This window comes from Panthera uncia, chromosome E3 (genome assembly GCF_023721935.1).
Source record: "Panthera uncia isolate 11264 chromosome E3, Puncia_PCG_1.0, whole genome shotgun sequence".
NCBI lineage: Eukaryota > Metazoa > Chordata > Mammalia > Carnivora > Felidae > Panthera > Panthera uncia.
Window position 1 is genome coordinate 28,815,470 of NC_064815.1, and position 23,114 is coordinate 28,838,583.

Consider the following 23,114-nt stretch of genomic DNA (forward strand, 5'->3'; position numbering starts at 1 on the left):
AAAATTCTAAAAATTTCTGGGAGGGGGGAAAATAAATTACTCACAAAGAAAAGAGAACACTAATGGTACCAGATTTCTTGTTACCAAAACAAGATGTTAGAAATTAAAGGAGCAGTGCACTCAAAATTCTTTGGAAAAATTATTTTAAGTATAGAATTCTGTAGCCAAGAAGACAAATCCTATAGACCTAGAGAGGACCCTAAAATCCATAGAGACAGAAAGTAGATTAGTGGTTGCCAGCGGATGTGGGAAATGGGGAGTAATTGCCTTAAAAAAGACAAAATGAAGAAAAGAATGTGATAATCTTGAAATAATTCAGAATAAGGCATTACCACCCAACTAAGAGAATTTGGGGAAGAAAGTGGAATTTAAAACATGTTCCATCAGCCCTGGAAATCTCTGTAAGTCCATTGCTGTGTTACACTAATATTAAACTAATAAGGAATTTTTCACAGGTTGGGAAGGATTATGACACCCTTTCTAAATATTCACCAAAGGTGCCCCCAGCTCCTTCAGCCAGAGCGTATACCAGTCCTTTGATTGATATGTTTAATAACCCAACAGCAGTTGCACAGAATTCAGAAAGGATAAAGAATTCAACAGGTAAGATATTTATTTTGATTTCTTTTTAAATACCTTTTTTTTTAATTTTTTTTTTTTTTAACGTTTATTCATTTTTGAGAGACAGAGACAGAGCATGAGCGGGGAAGGGGCAGAGAGAGAGGGAGACACAGGATCTGAAGCAGGCTCTAGGCTCTGAGCTGTCTGCACAGAGCCTGACGTGGGGCTCGAACTCACAAACTGTGAGATCATAACCTGAGCTGAAGTCGGATGCTCAACTGACTGAGCCACCCAGGTGCCCCTTTTTAAATACCTTTTTAAATTTTTTTTAATATTTTGGATAAATGTTACCATGAAGTAGAATTCAGCATTGCCTTATTGGAACTTACACTTCAAAATAAATAAAGGTATGAGTTTATTATAAAACCATAAGACATTTTATAAGTGACACTTTAACACATACTAATTCCATGTACTGATTCATGTTTATATAGAGTAATTGTGCTATTGAAAGGTGTTACATTTTAGGGGCACCTGGGTGGCTCAGTCGGTTGGGCATCTGACTCATGTTTGGCTCATGTCTTGATCTCGCGGTTTGTGGGTTTGAGCCCCACACTAGGCTCTGTGCTGACAGCTCAGAGCCTGGAGCCTGCTTCGGATTCTGTGTCTCCCTCTCTTACCCTGTCCCTCCCCCGCTTGTGCTCTGCCTCTCTCTATCTCTCTCAAAAATTAACATTAAAAAAAAAATTTTTTTTAAAAGAAAGGTGTTACATTTTAAAATATAATGTACAAAGAGCCTCCACACTGAGTGCCATATTAGGTGGCAATTGTAATAAAATTTATTTTTTCAATAAACAAACTATTAAAGTTCCCATGACAAAATTATGGTTATTAATCTTACCAGTAGGCTTGGTTTGAATTATAATCAGCATTTTACATCATCTCTAACAGAGAACTTCATGCCTTCTGAACACTTAAGTTCTCGCTGCTTAAATTTCTGTTGATGCTGTTTTAATAAATCAGGACCAGTTACTGTTTGCAGACATTTCAGGCAGCTTTGGTTAGGCTCTGCTCTGTGCAGAGTTTTTGACACCAGAGACCCCTCTTTCTGTGATAGGTGTCTCACAGGCTCACTCATGAAAGTCATGGCCTTCAAGCCATGTGCTAGAGAGAGCCACAGACTGCAGCCTTTGCAGCCCTGGGTGAGACAGGAGAGGAGATTTTCAGAATGGCTCTTTTGTTTCTTTGGAGTGGTAAGTATCAGCCCGCACTCCAAGGGAGACAGAAATGTACAGGTCACATAGCGCTTCACGTATCAAAGTCCGGGCTGTGGGGTCAGGCTACCCACATCTGGTGCCCAGCTAGGCCACGTGCTAGCTGTGATCCCACTGAGTCACTGTGGATGATAACTAGTCCTTCCCTCAGAATCTGCGAAGCATCAAAAGTGTGGACGGCACTGATTAGGGTTCAGTTAGTGAGCACGGCAAGAATAGCTGCATTTCCAGTCTCCTCTTGTTCCTTGCAGCCCAGAGCGTGGGCAGTGGGGTTTGAGTAGATCCCGCCTTGCCTTGGGATTCATGTTGGGAGAGGAGGGTGAGGAAGGCATCAGACCCTCTGGTGATGCATCAGCTGGCCTCTGATTACCTCAGAGCACGGGTGAGGCTTGGCCTCTGTGTGTCCTCTCTGCGTGGGGAAGAGCATTTAGCCTCAAGGGTCGTCCTCGGTGGGGGGCCTCAGGCCGCTGTTCCCCGCCCATCCGTCCGTTGGTCCAGGCAAAGACTAAGGCTCGGAGATACGGCGCGTGGAGCTGAAGTGGAAGGATCGCTGGCAGACAGGAGTGGGTGGCTTTCTGGGGTTTGCTGGTGTGAACTTGCCGTGTTATCGCTCTTTGAAAAGCAATCGCTGCCGTGCTCAGTTTTAACAGATTCTTCAGATGATCCTAGTTTACAGCGATCGGTTTCTGTCGCAACCGGACTGAACATGATGAAGAAGCAGAAGGTGAAAACCATCTTCCCACACACCGCAGGCGCGAACCAGAGCTTGCTCAGCTTCGCCCAGGGAGATGTCCTCACACTGCTTGTCCCCGAGGAGAAAGACGGCTGGCTTTATGGGGAGCACGACACCACTAAAGCGTAAGTCTTGGGGTAGATGCTGCCCGCGCGGGAGTCAGGACCGCCCGCTGCTTCAGGGAACTGCTGTATCTCCGTTGAGTAGCAGAGTCCTTGTGGTCACTGTAGTATTTTTACCAAAGTTAAGTTCCTAGTTTAGTTCATCGGAGTTATACTCTGTTCCGGGCCATTTTCTATATGTCTGTGCATCTGCAGATGAGTTTGATTCTTGAATAGATCATATGAAGTCGCCTCAGAAAGTACTTTAAATACTCTTTGTCTTCCTTTTTTTTAATGTGACTTTGGATTTCTCAAGGATAATATGCACATTAGATAGATTTTGTTAAGATTTAGCCCACAAATAGTTTAAAGGCTAGTGTCCTCATTTCAACAAGTAGGTGCACAGGCTTTACTGTAAGGTGGTTAAGTTGGTTTCTGTGTAGATTACTTACCTATTAAATAAATGTGGAAAAAAAACCAAAAAGAGAATCCAAATAAAATAAATGCTGTGTATAAAATACACATCATGTGACATGGTGAAAAGGAATTGGTCTGCTCTGGAGCTGCCCCAAGTCCCCCCGTGGTGTGTTTATTGTCCACTTGTCTGCTGCTGACCCCATGATCAGGTTTTTTTCTCACACTCACCTGTAGGAGGGGTTGGTTCCCGGCATCTTACACGAAGTTGCTGGAAGAAGATGCAAAGGAGGCCATGAGTGTGCCCACACCAAGGTAGGACCTGACTGTGGCTCCCATTTCCCAGTGACCACAAACTCACCTTTGACCGCATGTTCTCGGCCATATCAGAATTCCGTCTGCATATGGAGCCAGCCCCACAGGGAAACCCCCGATGGTGTAGGAGAGCACAAAAGGGGGATTGTTACCCGCGGCTGTTTCCCTTGTGGCTTCTGCTGTGAGGGCACGCCCCCAGACTCTGCTCCTCACCCCGTCAGCCCTCTGGAACCACCCACCACACCCCCCCCTCCCCAACTGGTTACTAAATCCAAGGCGACCGTCATGGTCATTGCTGCTTAGGAAGCGCCAACATGCCTTACACTGACTAGCTCATTTAATTCTCAGAACAGCCTTATGAGGTAGGTCGCCGCTTTAAAATTGAGGAAACCGAGGCACAGAAAGGTGGAGCCAAGGCTAAAACCCAGGAAGGTCTTTCCCACACCTGGCTGTGAAACTTGTGTGTGTGTTGCACAGTTGTAGTCGGCTGCCCCGTGGGGTCCTCAGAAGTGACCCCTCCAGACTACCCTCATCTTTACCCTAAACTGCCACATCCTCAGTGGTTCCCACCTCAGGGAAGCCCTGCATCCCATCTAGCTGTCCCGGCACACCTTTGAGCACCACAGCTGATGCCCCCAAGTCCTGGTCAGTGTTGTCTCTGTATCCTCATCCCTGGCCATGTAGCTCAACAGCCACTGGGCCAAGGAATGAAACTAGGTATCGTGTTTACGATGTCAAAATGCTGAGGTTCTTTTTGTTTTGTTTTAATCTGAAGTGCTCAACACTTTTTAGTGTTCATTTTCTTATTGATCTCCTTAAATTAATCAAGAGCCAGCCCTGAATTAAGCTAGTTTTCTTTTGAGTGCACATTTATAAACCAGTGAAAACATGACAGTCCTTTTTACATAGAGGTCTATTATGTGTCCTCTCCTCCCCACACCCTGTGTGGTTGTTAATCTGTTGCAGTTCTGGCCATAGGATGTTCAGGATGTTCGGGGTTCAGATGGTGGGATCTTATGTAATGCACCTTCTCTGCCTGTTGGTTGTTAGCCCAGCGCCAGTGAGAAGCATCAGCACCGTGAACTTATCCGAGAAAAGCAGCGTGGTCATCCCCCCGCCAGATTACTTGCAATGTCTGTCCCTGGAAGCGGCTGCAGATAAGAGAGCAGACATTTCCAAAAGTATTTCTACCTTTAAAGCACCGGTGTCCAAACCAGAAAGCACCTCTCCTGTGAGTGGAACTGCAGCGTGACCCGCTGTGACCCAGCTCCTGAATGGCGGTGGGGGGTGTGGGCTGTCGTTCCCAAAGGGATGAAGGTTGCGACCATGGGGCGGGCTGGGGGCAGGCCATGTGTCCATCTCTTCTGGGTTCCCTTCTCTGTCACACAGCCACTCAGCTTCCTAAACTCGGTCCCTCTTCTGTTTGTATTTTATCTGTAAATGCAGTTTGTCAGATGGTATCAGGTTTTACTCTCTCCTCGCCTTTGGTCCTGGCTCCAGTCTGCCAGTCACTTCACCTTTTTCTGCATTTCCTTCAAGTTTCATACTATTCCCTGAAGGGAGACTTCAGGTTAAGAATGGTAACTATATCTCAGTGCCTTCAGAAGGTGTTTAGTGTGCACCATGTGCTGGGGAAACACCGCTTCATGTACGTTCTCTGGAATCCTAAACAACCCTATAAGAAAGACCGGAGGGGCCGTGGGTGCCCAGAGCCCCCTCATTCCTTGGGCAGCTGTGTCTGCCGAGCCCCGGTCCCTGGTGTGGGCTCTCGAGGTACAGAGATGAGCGACACCAATTCCTGGCTCTGCTGGAACCTACATTCTACTGAGAGGAAGTGGGCGGTGATGGAGGCCATGCAGACAATCAAAGCAAGGTGAAGGGATAGAGGGGAAGGGGTGACAGCTCAGATGGATGTCCCAGGTTTGCATGCAGGCGCTTATGAGGGATCCCGAGGGTGCGCCCCTGTGAGAGAGGGCGCAGCATCAGGCAGGGGAGAAGCAGGACTGCGAGAACATCTAGGGCGCGAGGGCTTTAGCCAGGGCGATTTCCAGAAGAGCCTGGAAGACCAAGGGCAGCACCCCCCTGCAGCCCAGTACCAGTCTCTCGGTCCTGAGTGGGATCTGGGCAGCACGCGACCGTATCCGCACCCCCGAGGAGGCAACGTCGAAGCTGAGACCTGAATGGCAAGGAGCCCATCATGCAGGGTTCAAGGGGAGAGATTCCCAGACACAGGAGCAGAGGAGGGCACGTACTTGGTACGCTCAGAGAACGAGGCCATGATTCCAGGATGGCAGAGAATCGAGAAAGGGGTGCGTGTTGTCAGTTTTGTCTCAGGACAGACTATATCACAAAGGAGGGGCAGGATAGAGAAAAGGACAGTGGCCTCGAAGGCCAGAAGAGCACACCTGGCAGATTCAGTGGCGGGCCAGGAGAAGGGACACACAGGGAGTGCCCAACTGAGGACATCCACTCTGTCGGCCAGGGAAGTGAGATCATTAGCCGATGGGGGCAGAGCGAGCAAGTCTCAAGAAAGAGAATCTGTGACACAGGCATTTTGAGGAGTGAGAAGGTGCCTGCGCTCCAGAAAGGTAGTCGCAGTATGCCGATGCCTGTTTACAATTTGGGGTCATGATCTCAGACGAAGCCAAGAGGTACGGTCGTTTGTCCAGCAACATGCCGCTGCGCAGCTCAGGCAAGAAGTAATTAAGTGTTGGAGGGTTTCCAGGTGGTGGGGCTGGAGGAGGAGCAGAGAGTTCCAGGTGTTTGCAGGGGTGGGGCTGTGGTGTTCCAGACCATGGAATCCAGGCATGGCCATGGACAGACGGTACCGGAGGGTAGGAAAGGAGGGGGCAGGTGGCGTCCGGACCTCCGTGAGGCTGCATGGTTGCAGTGGGAAGGAGCCGGGGAGGTGAGGGCCAGAGCGTGGGCTGGACTCCTGGGGGCTGCCGGCTTCCACCTGGAAACGCCCTGGGGCACTGTGGGTGGTCCACGGGCACTTGGGTGCAGTGATTCTGGGCTACTGTGATTTTTATCTTCCAGTTATTGTGTGGTCCTTTCAGTAGTGCACGCTGAGGCATCTCCCTGCTTCTCACGGGGTGTGTGGCTCCACAGCCCTGCACCCCTGGCGGCCTCTGTTCAGCTGTGAATGGTGCCTGGGCGCAGTCTCTGGATTACATGGGATGGGCACTCTTAACAAACGTGCCCCGTGTTTCATTGTGCGAGCCTTTGGGTGTTTTGAAACATGCCTACTTCATCATAAGCTGCAGTGGTGTGTTCTGATCCAGGAAGTGCAAGGTTTTGCAATTTCATTCAAAAATGTCTTTGTCTGGCTCCTCTCAGAGAAGCATACTGTATGGTAATCGTTTGCACCTTTATCATTCCAAGTTACTCCGAATACCTAACTCAAAAATTATTTTCAGAAGAATGACACACAGCTATTGGAAATGGAGCTTTCCCATTCTGTTGTCGTGGAGAAGAAATCGCTTGGAAGGATAAAGATATCAAATGCTGTTTTATTAAAGGCCCTCGTACATTTTAAAGCAGTATTCACAGCGTTTGGAAATGACTTTAAGGCATTTTGAAAAGCATACAATTCCTTTTACCGGGGGAAACAAACCTTACAAGTGCATGTCACAAAACATAGGATCCAGGAATACCCAGGTATGCTGTCCTGGTGTGACCTGTCTGTAATGCCTTCTCCTGTCTTTGATGTTCAGCTTTTTCTTAGGGAAAAATTCAAACATACACAAAAGTGGAAAGAGTCAGATATCTAATGACCTGATCCTCTCACCCCCAGCTTTCACAATTACCAGGTCATTTACCAGTCTTTTTCACCTTGCCCCCAGCCACTCCGTCATTTCAGTGTTAATCCCAGACTTCATGTCATTTCATGTATAAATGCCTTAAATATAATACATTTTATTTATTTTTTAATTTTTTTAATGTTTATTTTTGACAGAGAGAGTGTGCACGAGAGTGAGCATGAGCGGGGGAGGGGCAGAGAGAGAGGGAGACACAGAATCCAAAGCAGGCTCCAGGCTCCGAGCTGCCAGCACAGAGCCCGACGCGGGGTCGAACTCACGAACCGCGAGATCATGACCTGAGCCGAAGCCGGACGCTCAGCCGACTGAGCCACCCAGGCACCCCTAAAAATTTTATCTTTAAATAGAATACCTTTGGGGCGCCTGGGTGGCGCAGTCGGTTAAGCGTCCGACTTCGGCCAGGTCACGATCTCGCGGTCTGTGAGTTCGAGCCCCGCGTCAGGCTCTGGGCTGATGGCTCGGAGCCTGGAGCCTGTTTCCGATTCTGTGTCTCCCTCTCTCTCTCTGCCCCTCCCCCGTTCATGCTCTGTCTCTCTCTGTCCCCAAAATAAATAAAAAACGTTGAAAAAAAAAATTAAAAAAAAAAAAAAAGAATACCTTTCATTTTTACACAACCACAATACCAATTATCATATCTTTAAAAATTGACAGTAATTCCTCAATGTCATCAATCATCATTCCTCAATCATCAAAGTTCTGATTGTCTTATTAAAAGTTTTACAGTATAGTTTGAATCTGGATCCAGACCAGCTGCATACACTGTAACTGGTCACCAAGCCTCATGATGAGTGTTTGTACCTACGAGTCTCTTCATATCTTTTTCCTTATAATGTACCTGGAAGAACCAGATTTTTGTCCTGGAGGGTGTCCCCAGGCTCAATTTTGCTGAACGCAATCCCGTGGTGTCCTTTATTGCATTCCCCTTTCTCCTGTATTCTCGGCCTTGATCAGAATCAGTATTATTGTTTTGTTTCTTTGCCTGTTTTGTTAGAGCATTTCATCGGTGGTGGTGGTGGCTAGTCCATCCAGGGGGACACATGTCTAGTTATCTCTCCTTTTGTGGTATTAGCAGCTTTGATAATAACCACCTCGCTCCATTACTTTAAGGCTACGTAATGTCTTTTAAGATAAAAAAGAACCTTGCCCCAAAATCATAGTTAACACTGAAATTATAAGCGAAAACACTGACATTTTAGCCAACACAGTCTCGGTTTTAGAAAACTTTCAGTATTGTTACCGTGTCAGTAAAGCTTTATGACAAAAGTACTGATGCAGTTGTTATTACGCTGAATTGGATACAGTGAAAAATCCTGTTTTCTCCTGCCCAACATAATAAAGAATAGCTAATACCATCCTTCTCAAACATTTTCCCAAAAATTGAACAGGAGGAAACACTTCCTAATTCATTCTGAGGCCAGCATCACCCTGATACTACAGTCAGGCCCCCTATTTCTGTCTTGTAAGCCAGAAGACATTTTTCTAGTGTTTCATCTTAGCAGCCATTAATGTTTGGTTTCATGTAACATTTTTTAAAAATGTTTTTATATGAGAGAGAGAGAGCGGGGAAGGGGCAGAGAGAGAATCCCAAGCAGGGCTGCAGGGCTCAATCCCACTAACTGTGAGATCATGACCTAGTTGAAATCAAGAGTCAGATTTAACCCACTGAGCCACCCAGCTGTCCCTCATATAACATTTAGAAGCCCCAAATATCTAACGAAAATGCTTTCTTTGTATGGGTTCCAGTGGTGCTTTTAGTTATCGTTCACTTCGCAAGCGTCAGAATAATGAATGCTGATGAACTTTTTTTTTTTTTTTTTTGAGAGAGAGAGAGAGGGAGAGGGAGCAAGTAAGGGAGGGAGAGAGAGAGAATCCCACGAGGGGCAGAGAGAGAGAGAAGCAGTGCTCACTGGAAGCAGGGCTCGAACTCACCCAATGTGGGACTCGAACTCACAAACCTGAATTCATGACCTGAGCCAAAGTCAGGTGCTTAACCGACTGAGTCACCCACATGCCCCAGTTAATAACTGAAACCTTCCATAAAAAAAGGCATGTTTAGTACTTCCAACAGGCAAAGGAGTCAATACCTGTAGTGAGGTCGCATAACTTTGGTAACTAATGTTTCCGTGGCATCAGACAACTGTGACCAACCATACTTCTTTTTTAAAGACAGTTAAATGATGTGTGAAGATGTACAGTGTAGAAGGGATCTGTGGACCACGGTGAGACCTTCATGTTGGAATTCATCCATTGAGCATTGACTGACAAATTTACCATGCATGGTCCAGGCCCTGTGCTAGCCCTTAGGAAACAAACAGGAAGAAGGCAGCCTAGGAGTGGAGTCCAGTGAGCAGTGGAGCCATGCGCAAGTGTGGAGGGCAAATACGTGACGGGCGGCGGGGGAGGGAGGGCTCGGGCTCCTGGCAAGCACAGGGGTGGCTTCTTGATCGCAAGCATTTGAGCCAAGTTCTAAAGGAAGAGCTCTGACCAAACAAAGCCTTCCAGATGTGCATTGTGGGAACCGTGGTGGCTACGTGCGGTCCGGGGCCACAGCCAGACAGGCGGTGGGAGGGACAGGCTGGGAGAAAAGCACACCGAGCCAGGATGTCTGGGCCGTGCGTCGTCCTTCCTGCGTCCTCCTGCACGGCAGGCATCTGCTGATGGCCCTCAGGGTGTGCGCTGGGGCCTGGTGACGGGGCAGGAGGCAGTGCAGGTGTCCAGGGAATGAGGGTGGTGGGAGTCGCGTTCGGTGGAGATGGAAAGGGATGACAAGTTATTTAAGAGGTAAGAACTGACGGAGCTAGTGACCACTGTGGCCTGCTTGGAGAAACCATCGTCCTGTCTTCACTTTGGAAGCAGTTCTGGTTTGCTCACGTTAATGTATGTTGGAGCTTTTTTTTTTTTTTTTCTTTCTAATGTTTATTTTTGAGAGAGAGCATGAGCAGGGGAGAGGCAGAGAGAGAGGGAAAAACAATCCGAAGCAGGCTCCAGGCTCCGAGCTATCAGCACAGGGCTCAACATGAGGCTTGAACTCACAAACCACAGGATCATGACCTGAGCCTAAGTCCAGACGTTCAACTAACTGAGCCACTCAGGGCCCCAGGATTTTTTTTGATACTTTATGTAATTCTGAGTTCCAGATCTTTGAAATGCCAACATTAAAAAAAAAAAAAAAAATTCTTACCTATAATTAAGTTATACATGTAAACTACTAGAAAAACATTCTGAATAATGTAAAATAATCAGGGTATTATGTATTTTTATTCCTTAAAGATGAAGTTACTTATGGATTTTTAAAGTACAGAGTACACAGGTGAACTCAAGCCCCACTTGAGGCTCTGTGCTGTCAGCACAGAGCCTGTGTGGGATTCTCTCTCTGCTCCTCATGCATTTCAGCTCTCTTTAAAAAAAAAAAGGACAAAGTACAATTTGAGAGACCCTTCTTCTCACTTTTGATAAAAATTTTTTCATCTGTGTATATATATTTCATGCTCTACTATATTTAACATTAGATATGGCTTTATGGTGAAAATTTTGTCTCAGATTCTACTACAAATAATCAAATTGATAAATTACCCCACTCTGGAGACAGAAATAAGGATGCTCTCGAATTAATAACATTTATCCCTACTGAAATAGTTTTCATTTATGTATTATATATATATTAATATATATGTATATATTCACATATTACATTATATACACAATACATATATATGTATATGTAATGCACATACACATATACTGTACATATATATACATGCATATACACATACATATATGTATTGTATACAATATATACGTATAATATCTATTATACATAAATGAAAACTATTTCAACTATATTATACATAAAACAACTATATATATATATATATATATATATATATATTTATATACTCCCCCCCCCCCCAAATGCTGCTGTTTGCTAGATAAACACTTGCTGAAATGAGATTTCCTGTAACTCTACTGGGCCATCACAGCTGCGGATCTAAGTTAAAGAGCAAAGTCCAAGTTAAAATATCTAATCATTATACCTTATTTAAAATACTTCTTTATTATTTCTTTATTTAGAGTGCACACAGGGGAGAGGGAGAGAGAGGGAGAGAGAATCTTAAGCAGGCTCATGTTCAGCATGGAGCCCGATGGGGGATGCAATCCCATGACTGTGAGATCATGACCTGAGCCAAAATCAGGAGTTGGATGCTTAACTGACCCAGGTGCCCCCAAAATACCTCTTTTTAAAGTAACACAATTTGCTACTTATAAAAATAACCAAAGAACTTCTGTTAGAAACTATCCGTAACTTCACCTCCAGGATGACTGCTGTTAGCACTTCAGTAGATCTCCTTGAGAAAAATATAGGCAAATCTGTTTTTTCAATTCTTTGGTTTTATTTATTTATTTATTTTTTTTTTTTGAGAGAGAGCATGAGCAGGGGAGGGGCAGAGAGAGAAGGGTGGAGAGAGAATCCCAAGCAGATTCTGCCCTGTTAGTGCAGAGCCCTATGAGGGGCTTGAACTCACAGACTGTGAGATCATGGCCTAAGCCATGATCGAGACTCAGATGCTCAACTGGCTGAACCACCCAGGCACCCCGACTAGATATTTTACCCTCCCTCCCCAGCACCCGCACACAGTAGGATCAGAACACTTTCTCGGACCAGGCATTTATGAGTGCCAGACGAGCCCCGTGCTGCTGCCTGGGCTGGTGTGCTACAGGAAGGCTGCCAGCCCAGCTCTCTAAGCTCCCAGACCGTGGGGTGGACTGTGGGGCCTTGGGAGATGGAGGAGAGGGGGAGACACAGAGCGAAGGACTCGGAGTCCTTCAGATTGAGAAATGGTTCTGACACCTCAGCTGGCCGTGCATCAGTGTGTCCTGCCCCTCCCCCATCAGAACGCTCCGTATGACAGGTCCCACTGTCCCCTCTACGCTCTTCCCGAGGTACTGGCAGGTAACGATGATCGCTGCTTCGGTTTTGTGGTCTGGAGGGTAATGGAGAACACCAGTTCATAAAGGTCACAAGAAAATACTAACTGGTTTTTAAAAACCAGCAACGGCCACAAAGTCAGAGGGCCTCCCTGAACAAGACACTGCCGGCCACGACTTCAGGGGCGCCCTCCCCCATCACCCTCTTCAGGATACTCAGTTTTCCTTATCTGTAAGACCACAGAGTCATCTTCTCTTGGAATAAAGAGGGTAATGACCCCAAAATACGTACACAGTGCTTCCCAGTTGCACAGTGAGATTAAATGATTGATATTCCATTTCTGTCACTGACGTTTTGAAGTCCTATTTCAAGATCCTATGCAAACTGCCAAAGAAAAAACCCCACACCTCCAACGGCGGACACCCTCACGTGCTCCTCTGCTGACCCCGTTCTGTTAGACGAGCAACTGCGTTTCGTCACTGGCAAGTCAGATCAGGAGTTCCGCGAACATAACTGAAACCTGCGGGCCTGCTGCGGGGAGGCACACGAGAACTGGTTCTCCTCCCCAGAAGTGGTCTCAGGAGCCCTGGAAGCTCCTGAAATTGGAACCGGCCGCCTCGGCTCGGTGGCCTCTTGCAAGAGCAGCAGGAGGCACAGGATCTAATCCTCCGGTGCCAGGGCATGGGCAGGGCTGATCAGTGACTCATAACAGTTAGAGGATTGGACAGAAATGTCCAGGACTGGGTCATGCAGGCAGTGGCTACCATTTTGGACAATCAGGTATAGATCATGCAAAAATAGAACAGTGTTCCATTTAAAAGCCTGATCTAGAAACATGATGGCGGAGAAGCATGTAGCATGACTCAGGCCTGCCTGGTACGCGGTCCGGGGATTTTGTATCTCAAAAGTTTTTATGCCCAGCCAGGCTGATAATTTATTTTTCCTAAACTAAAATTTTTAAACCAGCTGATGATGTTGGGGAAAGGTATGTTCTGTCTCAGCCAGATGCTGGGATCCATGGCAGCTGGCAAAGCATCTTAATACTTTTATACTTAATTTTTATGTACAACTGTTATTGTCAGTTACATGTAGTCTTAAAACACCAGGATTCTTAGGCTTAATTAAGTATACTAAACACCCAATCCTGGGAGCTGCCTACCATACAATGTTCCTGGGCCCACCAGCCCCACAGTTCTGTAGCTACCCTGTGATGTTCTGAGACACCGACTTCTCCCTGGAGGGCTTGGGGGAGTGGTCCTTGGGACTGAAGCTGGAGGGTCTGATGGCCACGTTCTGTTGTTGCCCAGGGCTGTTAAATAATCAGAGAACCAGGCTTGAAAGAGCTGTTGAAAACTAAGTTCTCCTCCACACACATTTGCTTCTCAAACTCAGCATTCACTGCCCTGTGTAAGCCACAAGTGTGTGTGAGGGAGGGCCCGGAGTGTGGCCTTTTTGGTTTGTTTTTTGGTTTTTTTTGCATCTCCTCTCCACAGGGGACACCTTGGTTCCCCAGGGTAGTTGACTCTTCCCTGTCTGGCCTTCAGTGTCCCCATTTAAGAATAAAGGGGTTGAACTAGTTCAGAGGTTGTGATTTGTGAGATCAGTCTAGCCCACGTTGAGGATTGGCATTAGCTGTTAACATCTAAAACAAGCATCAGGATGGGACGCCTGGGTGGCTCAGTCATTTGACTGTGCAACTTCGGCTCAGGTCATGATCTCATGGCTCAGGAGTTTGAGCCCCACGTCTGACTCTATGCTGCCAGCTCAGAGCCTGGAGCCTGCTTCAGATTCTGTGTCTCCCTCTCTCTCTACCCCTCCTCTGCTCATGCGCTGTCTCTCTCTCAAAAATAAACAGACATCAAAAATTAAAACAAGCATCAGGGCTGCCCGTGTTGCAGGTAAGAGCTGACTTCCAGCAGCTTCAGACAGGAAGGAACTATCTGATGGAAGCAGCAGCCCAGAGAGGGTTGGTATAGCAAGGCCTCCCTCAGGGCTCTCTCATCAGTCACCCTGTCTTCTGGGGACATGAGCTCCGTATCACCAGTGGGCAGAGAGCAGAGGTCACCCCCCTCAGCATTCTCACTGGGCCACAGAAGTCCCTGTCTCGTCTGAGTGTCTGCCTACCGCCAGGAGGACGACTGTATGGGGTGGTCTTATGCTGACCTGGACCACCCATAAGCTGGGACCAAGTAGTTGTCTTCAGGTACGTGGACATGTGGTGGACACCCAAGCAGAAGCCTGGCTAGTGGGAAGGGGAAGATGGATGGACACCACGTGGCAGCAAGTGCCCACTCAAGGTGGACTTGCGTGTTGTTTTCTGGGGGAATCACAAGATGTGCCCTACTCTGCCTGTTCCTGCTGGGTCAAAATAAGCTGGTTATGGGTTATCTTGCTGACCAGGCCCAAGGCCTTCACTGCCCTTACTGTCTCACGGATAACCTTTTCCGCGCTCATAATGACATGCCTAGCCCCTAGGGGTGCCTGGTTTTGTCACTTGATCACCTCCTGTCGTGTTGAGTACACTCCAGACCAGCACCATGCTGCTTGCCGGAAGGGGACACAGAACATGCAACCGGCTGTGCCTCTGAGGCCATAGGTGCCGGCCTTTGTGAAGTCTGTAGAAAAGTGCGGGATACGTACTGCTGACTCAGAGCAAGGCCCACATTGTAGGAGTTTTTCTGCCAGGGGGCTGCGGGACCCTGGGGAGCTCAGCTCCACAGACCTGCTCTAGCATGTGCTGTGTGCCCTGCACCGTGCGTGTGGAGAAGGTGGCTCACGGCCTGCAGCCTGTGCAGAGGGGCCCTGGGGCAGCAGGAGGCGTATCAAGACCAGTCCGGTCCAGGGACGCAGGACCAAGAAAGGCCTCCAGAGACTTTGCTGTTTGGAAGAGGGAAAGACAGATTGGGGAACGCAGAGACCAGGAGACCCGAACCCCATGACTCAGCCTCAGGGAGGCTGTGGAGGGACAGGTTCAGTTGGAGCTTTTGGAGGCAGCAGGCAGGATGGACAGACGGGCTTGGGGCACTGGCCAGCGCAAGGGACGGGGTCGTGTGGTCAGCTTGGAGGGAAGGTTCCGCAGACGCTTCTGAGCACAACATGAGCCTTCCTAACAGACTGAATGAGGGCAGTGCCACACGGCCTGGGGGTGCCCTTCACTGGCAGGAAAGGGAACACAGGAGTGGGCTTAGTGGAAGTATGTTAAAGAGAAGAGAAGCCTTTCTGAAAATGTCCTGTTTTTCTAAAAGCAGACATTCAAGAATGCCATATTCAGGAAAGTGCAGGACTTTTCACAAAGCAGCTACATATAACCAACACCAGAGCAAGACCTAGATTATCAGCCCCCCAGAAGCCCCCCCCCCCCCCCCCCACACACACACACGGCGCTGCCCCTTCTCAGTCCAGACGGCCCCAACTTCGGACCCCGTGACGGCGCATCTGGTCTGGCCCTCAGAGGAAGTGAACCACACAGCGGGCTGTCCTGTGGCGCTCCATCGCTGCGTGGATTCACTGGATAGAAGGCTCTTGTCCCTTCTCCTGTTGATAGATGTTGAGGCTGGCCTGTCAGGGCTGCTCTGAGTATCCCGGTGGGGTTTTGGTGCCCACGTGCACGTGTGTAGGTTGGCCAGGGTGTGTGCAGGGTACGTACCGCACCAGGACCCGGGTTTGCCCGGCACTAAATAGCTTTGGGCTGTCCCAGGTTACTCTCACCTTCCTTCCTCACAGCGGAGTCATCACTTGTCACTTTAGGGTCGAGTATGCTGCATCTCTGCAGCCATTTTTGTTTCTCTCAAATGTCTGGACCGAGTACTCAAATGGCACAGCCTGTGAACATGTGCCTAAACTCGTTTTAAAGTTCAGTTGGGTCAGGGGCGCCTGGCTGGCTAATCGGTAGAGCATGTGATGCTTTATCTCACAGTTGTGAGTTCAAGCCCCACGTTGGGTGTAGAGAGTACTTAAATAAACTTTAAAGTTCAGTTGGGTCAGTCGGGACTCAGGAGGCCCTCCCGGGAACAGGCCCCAAAGTTTTCCATCTGAGGCTGAGTCTGTCTGGCAAGTACTCCAGGGAGGGTTTTGTTTCTGGTTTCCAGTTCAGAGCGCACGGAGCTTTCCTCAGACTTGAGGACGCACACGGCAGGGACAGAGCGTGCTCCCGGGAAAGGCCACAGGAAGGTGGTTTCCAGACAGTATCAAGGAGCAAGAGGGCCAAGTGTGCCTCTGCGGCCAAGCGCAAGATGGGCAGAGGCCACACCTGGCTTTGCAGGAAGTGTGCTTTCCAGGCCAGGAGGGAGGACACTGGAGGCCTCTCTGCTGCGTGAGCTGGTGCCTCTGTGCACGGGCTGTCTGCTCTAGGCGACATGCCATTGCCAACGGACTGAGCACACGTGCCATTGTAGGGCAGGCATCCTGGTGCTTTTTCAGTAAGTCATAAATTAGCCTGTAACCATCACGGAATGAGAGCACTACCCCACAAATGACTTGCTCTGAGGCCTGCTGGGGAAGCTCAGCACGCCTAGTAGGAAGAAATCATTTTGCAGCCATTTAAAACCCTATTAGGACATGCTGAGCAGGGCAGCCGCTGTGTGCATCTGTGATGAAAAGTAGACACAGGGGCGCCTGGGGGGCTCAGTCAGTTGAGCATCCGACTCTTGATTTTGGCTCAGGTCACGGTCCCAGGGCTGTGGGATGGAGCCCTGTGTTGGGGCTCAGGGTTTGTGGAGTCTGCTTGGGATTCTCTTTCCCCTCTGTCCCTCTCCCCCCACTCACTCTCCTCTCTCTCTCTCTCTCTAAAATAAATTACAAAAGAAAAGGTACACACTGAATTGGGGCACAAGGCTGACTGGGGTTGCCTTCAGGTGCTTGGGGCTCCCCATCAGAATGACCTTGCTTACCTGCTGGTCTCGAGGTTCAAAGCACGCTCGGAGGTCTTCAGAGGCACAGAGACAGCAGGCACAGGTCTGAAGTAGCCCCAGTGCCCACAGCCTCTCTTGTACTTCGAGAATCTGTGTCCACAACCCAAGAGGAGCCATGCAGAAAGAGCCCTGACCTGGGCTTTGGCCTCCAACTATGGCCTTCGACCCTAGGCTGGCAACCAGAAGTGAGAAGAGCTATCTATCCTTCAGTGTTCAGAGGCCCATATGCCCTGAGGCCACTGGGAATCCTGGGAGCTTCCAGGAGTCTGGTCTGGTCTGGTGGCCTGTGGCTCAGACGGCATTACACTGCCCTCTCCTGGGCAGCCATCTCAGAATTAGCCCCACAAGCTCAGGCCAGTGATTTTTTTCAACAGCCAGAGCAGATTTAAAGCAAATTCTGAAAGCCTTCTAGCTTTATAAAACGAAGGACAGAAGGCACACACACACCCCTGGTCCCTGGCCACACTGGGAGACCCCCCCCCCCCCCCAAGTCCCCAGGCTCTGGTAGTTCCTGAAGGCAAGGGCAGTGTTGTCCCTCTGTCGTCCCATCTTCTGGAACTTCCCACCAGATCTCTGGCTAGCCCTTGGCACCACATCTGTGGGCACCAAAACCCAACAAGGTTTTATTTTTGCTTCCTGTTTGTAACGGCCTCATTCAGGACTGGGCTCCCAAAACACCAGCTGTAGGCACTACGGCTGGGCAGCTTAAGGGCCATGGTCTTCCAAGGCCTGAGACATGCCAGCACTTGTGAGGGCCCCTCACTGTCTTTGGTTTTCTGTTCTTACCCTTATCCCTTAGGTGACTTTAGACAGACGTTGAGATGGCCTCAGGTGGGCTTACACGTATCAGCCGTAAATTGCTCCTTGCACTTTAGATATCTTTACCTTTAAGGTCTTATTGAAAATGTCCCGGTTTCGTGACCCTTCCATAAACTTCATCTTTATCTTCCTCACAGAACGACGCAAATGGGACAGCAAAGCCTCCTTTTCTCAGGTACGTTGAACTGTGTTCCTGGGGGTCTTGGTAGGTGCACAGCCCGGGGCAGGGGGTGGGGGGGGGTGTCCCGGCCGAGGCGCCTTAGGCCTATGGGGTCCAAGGAGAAGGCGGCCGCCTTGTTCTCACAGCACAGGAAGCCTGCCTGGCCTCTGCCTGGGTCCCCAAGGGATGCCTCCCGGCCATGTTGCATTTGGCATCTTGATCCAGACCACGTCCTTATGGCTCTCTCACGTAACCCCTCCCACACAGGGCCACAGCAGGGTGGGCTCTCCCATTACAGCATCTACAGCCCTGGAGAGTTCTGTGACGGGTGGGCATGGGTGCACAGAGAGGACTGCCACCGTGAAACGTCTGTGTCTAGAAAACGTCCAGAGTTTTATACAGAAGCCTTCTAACTTCACAGAGCAAGGACGGTAGTTAACAGCTCCTCTAAAACCCAATTCCCATCCTGTAGTATGTCTGCAGACGTGGTTTTTCCTCTCCCCCTGCAGCGGAGAAAACCCCTTCGCGACGGTGAAACTCCGGCCAACGGTGACAAACGATCGCTCTGCACCGATCATTCGATGAAGAGCAGGCCGGGAGCTCCAGTCCCTCCAACGTTAAGTTCTCACTTGCAAAATGATGTGTTGTTTGGTGTGCGCTTAACTGTTGCAAAGCTTCGCCAAAGGGTGCCTGATTTTAAATGTATTCCACTTGAGCAAATCGACGCATTTTCTCAATTTAACATAGTTGGGTTGATACGTTTGTCTTTAATAATAGTCTAGTGACCAACTCAAATCAGTGAAAATATTTTCTTCCCATTCTGTCAGAAGACCATAAATTTGGTTCCAGTCCTTACTGTATCATTTTTTTTAATATTCTGTGATTATTTTTTAATAGAATGAGGGATAGTCTGCTTTCGTGACCAGCTCTCTGCATGAAATGAGCACAGTTTTATTTTAAAAAGCATGTGCTCTTATCTAGCGTTATAACATTATCTAAAGGAAAGGCTGGTTGTGTAAAGTTGCATCTTAGCATGCAAATCATAATTTTAAGCAATATAAATTATGAATAGTCTATAAAATTTGATTTTTTAACTTAAAAATTCTTAATTTTTGTTTAACCAAATGTAGAGCTACCTAGATGGAGAAATCCCCAAGTTCCCCTTGATTTAGACATCGCTACAGAGCACGGAGGTGTTCTGCCTGTCCCTGTCACGGCCACGTTTAGTACTTGCATAACCCTAGAGCCACGGACTTTGGTAGTTCGGAGTCACCGACTGGATTCACCAACGAAAACACACCAGGCTGTGCTGCAGGTGATGGGCGTCACTCACGCGTGTAAGGACCCTGCGTGTGCAGACCCAGGGCGTTCTCGCTAAGCCGGCTGACCAGAGCTGCCTCCATCGCTGGTGTACTCTGAAATCCCCTGGGGTCCAAGTTTCTCCATTTCTGAGTCGGGTACGGACACACCTACGCACGCCCCGAAACAGCGCGTACAAAGCCATATGCCCGAGTCTCAGCGGCTGGGATGGGAAGTTCTACATTTCACCCGAGACCTGCCCCGTGCCCTCAGAACCCGGGGTGTCCCGTGCCAAGGGACCTCGGAGCGAGTGGCCGAGTTGATCTCTGGCTGCCAGGGATCGGGCCCTGTTTGGGAGGAGTGCAGAATCAGGACTCACACCCAGGCCATTCACTGTGTGTGGGCGAAGAGGGCCCTCTTTTTTTATCATAGCCCCTTTGGTCTCGCCGTAACTATCAACGTTTTTCTAGACACTTGAAACTAGTCCCGGGCAAACGCAGGTAAACCAGAGTGTGTGCATGCCACTTCTCGTTCTTGGTCCTGTCCCGGCCGCGTTGACAAACCAGACGAGGTCCCCAGGAGCTGAGGGGTCAGACCCATGTGAGGGCTCTCCAGGGGCCGAGTGGTTGGCAGGCAATACACCTGTCTTGAGGAAAGACGCTCCAGCCAGGGAAGAAAACACGGTCCACTTTAGTTACGTGGTCCACCGCTCCTCTAAGAGGAGGGTTCACGGAAGCCCGGTATTTTCAACGGGGGGGTGGGGGGGGGGGGGGGGTTAAAAACACAGCCCCGGTGTGTTACAGGGCGTGGGGGCCCTGGTCTCCAGAGCTCTGCTCTCTGGGATCCTTTGGCTTCGTTACAGATTATTAGGTGCGGTCTGTGGGCCCACCCGGGGACCCGTCCTGCACCTCCAGGGAATGGGCCGCAGCGGGCACCCACCTGCCTCACGGAGGGTGGGCGGGCTTGCCTCAGGCCCCGGGCATGGAGTGATGTCAAGGTATTAAGTTTCGTTATAATAATAAAACTTCGAAAAGCACATTCTCTGGAGCTGCGAATGCCTACAGAGGACTAGATCAAGATCGGCCACGATGGACAGTGTTGAAGCCAGGCGCTGGGTATGTTATTCTAGTCTGGTCACAATTTCCAACGTCCACACAAGTTTATTTATACAAGTGGCAGTGTGCACACCAGGCAGAACCAGGTCAACAATGGTATGAATCTCATTTATTTAAAACAGTATTTCTCACCTTTCTCAAATTGAAGACTGCAAAAAATAGAAGCAGTGCTTTATTGAGTTGTCATTCACCCTGAAGCAGTGCTGCTGCGTCCCCACGCCGTGACCCCTGCGCCCCACGAAACCGCAGCTCACGCGCACGCCGTCTATCCCGCCTCACTTTACAAAACAGTCCTGGAAGCTTAATCAAATAGAGCTACTGTACACGACATTTACATTAGAAAAAGACAGCTGGATGTAGGAAAGCCAGGTGTGTTGTTCCCTTTAAGTGAAGTTTGCTCCACAGTTGGGGCATCTTCGCTTCCTCAAGGCAAAACAGCAGATGAACCCAAACGGGAACAAGATGATGGCCAAGAAGATGCCCAGGAAGGTGAAGGAGTCCTCCAGAACCCCGACTCTGCAGAGAGAATGGGGGGGGCACGCGCGTTAGGGTCCCTGGCAGACCCCGAGGCTGGACCCAGTTCTGTACCCCCCCCCCCACACCCCGGCACAAGAAGGGACTGAGGCCGCGAGGACCCAGGGCCCCGGGTGCCTCACAGTGACCAGGTCCACAGAAGCAGCCTTCACCCCTCCAGCAACAAACCCCCGGCCTCTTACACATGCCCATTTACCCAGGGGAAGGCTAGCTGCCACTCTCAGCCGCTACGTTACCTACAGGAATTACCACTTACAAAGACAAGAACGTTCAGTTGCCACATAACCTGCAGTGTTTTCTCCTCCGTCACAAAAGGAAGAACAAGAAGCAAATGCTAGTTTCTATAAAAATTCTTGTATCTCTGAAAACAAGACCCAAGAAAACCGTATCATTTTAGAGTTTTTCTCCCCAGTGTTGAAAAGTTTTATTCTTCTATTCCTTAGAGGGAAATTCCAAAAACTTACGAAGTTTAGAATTCAGACTTGGGGGAGGGGTACAATAGATTTTAGTGAACAATTAAAATCAGCCATATTCACAACGTCTGGAAGAAGGCAGCACTTAACAGGGTGCCTGTGTGCTCAGTCGGTTAGGTGTCTGACTTTGGCTCAGGTCGTGATCTCGTGGTTCGAGCTCCGCGTCAGGCTCTGTGCTGATAGCTCGGAGCCTGGAGCCTGCTTCAGATTCTGTGTCTCCCTCTCTCTCTGCCCCTCCCCTGCTTGTGCTCTCTCAAAAATAAATAAAATCACTTAAAAAAATTAAAAGAAAAAAAGGCAGCATGTATCTTGAGACATTTAATCTGTTTCTTCAAAAAGTCAAGTTTACCTTCAATGCGCACAACACACAATTACCACAAGGCGCCTCCAGGCTATCACCCCAATCATGAGCCACGCGAGCACAGGTTCAGTGATCTGAAGTCACCGCTCACATTCCAGGGTCCTTTTCAAAGGCTCGCTCCCAAAGGTGGGAAGCAAGAGCCGTGTGCTCAGCTCTGCCTCTGCTCTTTAGGCTACTTCTGGAAAGTTCTGGACACAGCTGAAATTAAAATGAGAGCCGCAATAGCCAGCTCAGCCCTAATGAGAAACCCGTTACATTCCGGAGACCGAGGAAGAGCCGGTGGAAACAAACTCTCCCAGGCGGCCGGGGACGCCTCTAACCCTGTCTACCGCGATGCAAACCGAGGGCTTTTAGTGAACAGGGCCCTTCACCAGATTTCACGGGAACAAATGTGCCAAAGTGCCCAGGGCTGAGTACTGAGAAGGAATAAAGGAGGGGCTCCACAGGGGGACAGGAGCTGGGTAGTGAGCAGGAAGACTTGACCCACTCCTTCCTGGGGAGGCCCCCACTCCCGTGCCCCCTGCCCCGGGTTCACCCCAGCTGCCTTGGTCTCCCTAAAGCCAGGTCTCCCATCCGTGCCTCAGCCTGTCTTCAAACACTGCTAAGGATCTCTTGTGCCCTTCCAGAATGTTCTGGAAACAGCTGCTTCTCCTTTTGCCACCTTGTGTGTGCAGAGGAAGGTTCGGCTTAATAGAAGCACCCAACAGAAGGCTTCCTCCACTCAAAATGCCAAAGCTGCTAATGCTGCTCCTTCTGAGGGCCACACTGCACCCAGCCCTACGGAGCAGGCGGGGGAATTGTGAGAAACCAGACTAAGAGGCCTGGCTTTCCACTGCTTAAAGAAAAAAATCAAACTCAATGCCCACTTCTCTTCCTGCCCACTCAGGAGAGGGTTGCCTGAAACTTCCACAATGGACAGACAGTAGGGTCAGAAGCGCTTCCCAGGTGCTGGTCCTAACACACTAGTTCCCCTGATAAACTGCAGAAAAGGGGGGGGGGGTTCTCTGGTCAATTTGGGGAAACTCTCTCCCCATCCTGGTATCACAGCGCACAGTTTAGGAATGGCTCTGAGAAGTCCTGTAGTAAAGCCATTTGTTGAACTGTTGTTTCAGCCGGCATTTCCCAAACCGATGTGTGTGCCGAACGGTTAGACTGGACACAGACAAGGCCAGATCTGGGAGAAAGTTAATCAGTAGGCCTGAATTTCTCTCAGCAGAGTTACCTTTCCTTGAGAGCACGCACCAGCAGAGGGGGGAGAGAGGATCCCAAGCAGGCTCTGCACTGTCAGCACAAGAAC

General features: G+C 49.2%; 2 protein-coding genes across 3 annotated transcripts in view; one reads left to right on the top strand and one right to left on the bottom strand.

Annotated features, from left to right (window-relative positions):
* BAIAP2L1 (BAR/IMD domain containing adaptor protein 2 like 1) overlaps positions 1-18,755 on the top strand; it is a 92,319-nt gene extending 73,564 nt beyond the window's left edge. Inside the window, exons 9-14 of one of the 2 annotated variants that reach the window (XM_049638900.1) lie at positions 456-603; positions 2,477-2,693; positions 3,321-3,398; positions 4,449-4,629; positions 18,013-18,050; positions 18,545-18,755. In XM_049638900.1, the coding sequence (XP_049494857.1) occupies positions 456-603; positions 2,477-2,693; positions 3,321-3,398; positions 4,449-4,629; positions 18,013-18,050; positions 18,545-18,620 (738 nt within the window). In that variant the 3' untranslated portion in view covers positions 18,621-18,755. The remainder of the gene's footprint in view (positions 1-455; positions 604-2,476; positions 2,694-3,320; positions 3,399-4,448; positions 4,630-18,012; positions 18,051-18,544) is intronic. The other variant, XM_049638901.1, reaches the window with a different exon arrangement.
* Positions 18,756-20,541: 1,786 nt separating this feature from the next.
* The window catches only part of BRI3 (brain protein I3), a 9,773-nt gene continuing 7,200 nt past the window's right edge, over positions 20,542-23,114 (bottom strand). Inside the window, exon 3 of the mRNA XM_049638905.1 lies at positions 20,542-20,965. Coding sequence (XP_049494862.1) covers positions 20,833-20,965 — 133 coding nt within the window. The 3' untranslated portion in view covers positions 20,542-20,832. The remainder of the gene's footprint in view (positions 20,966-23,114) is intronic.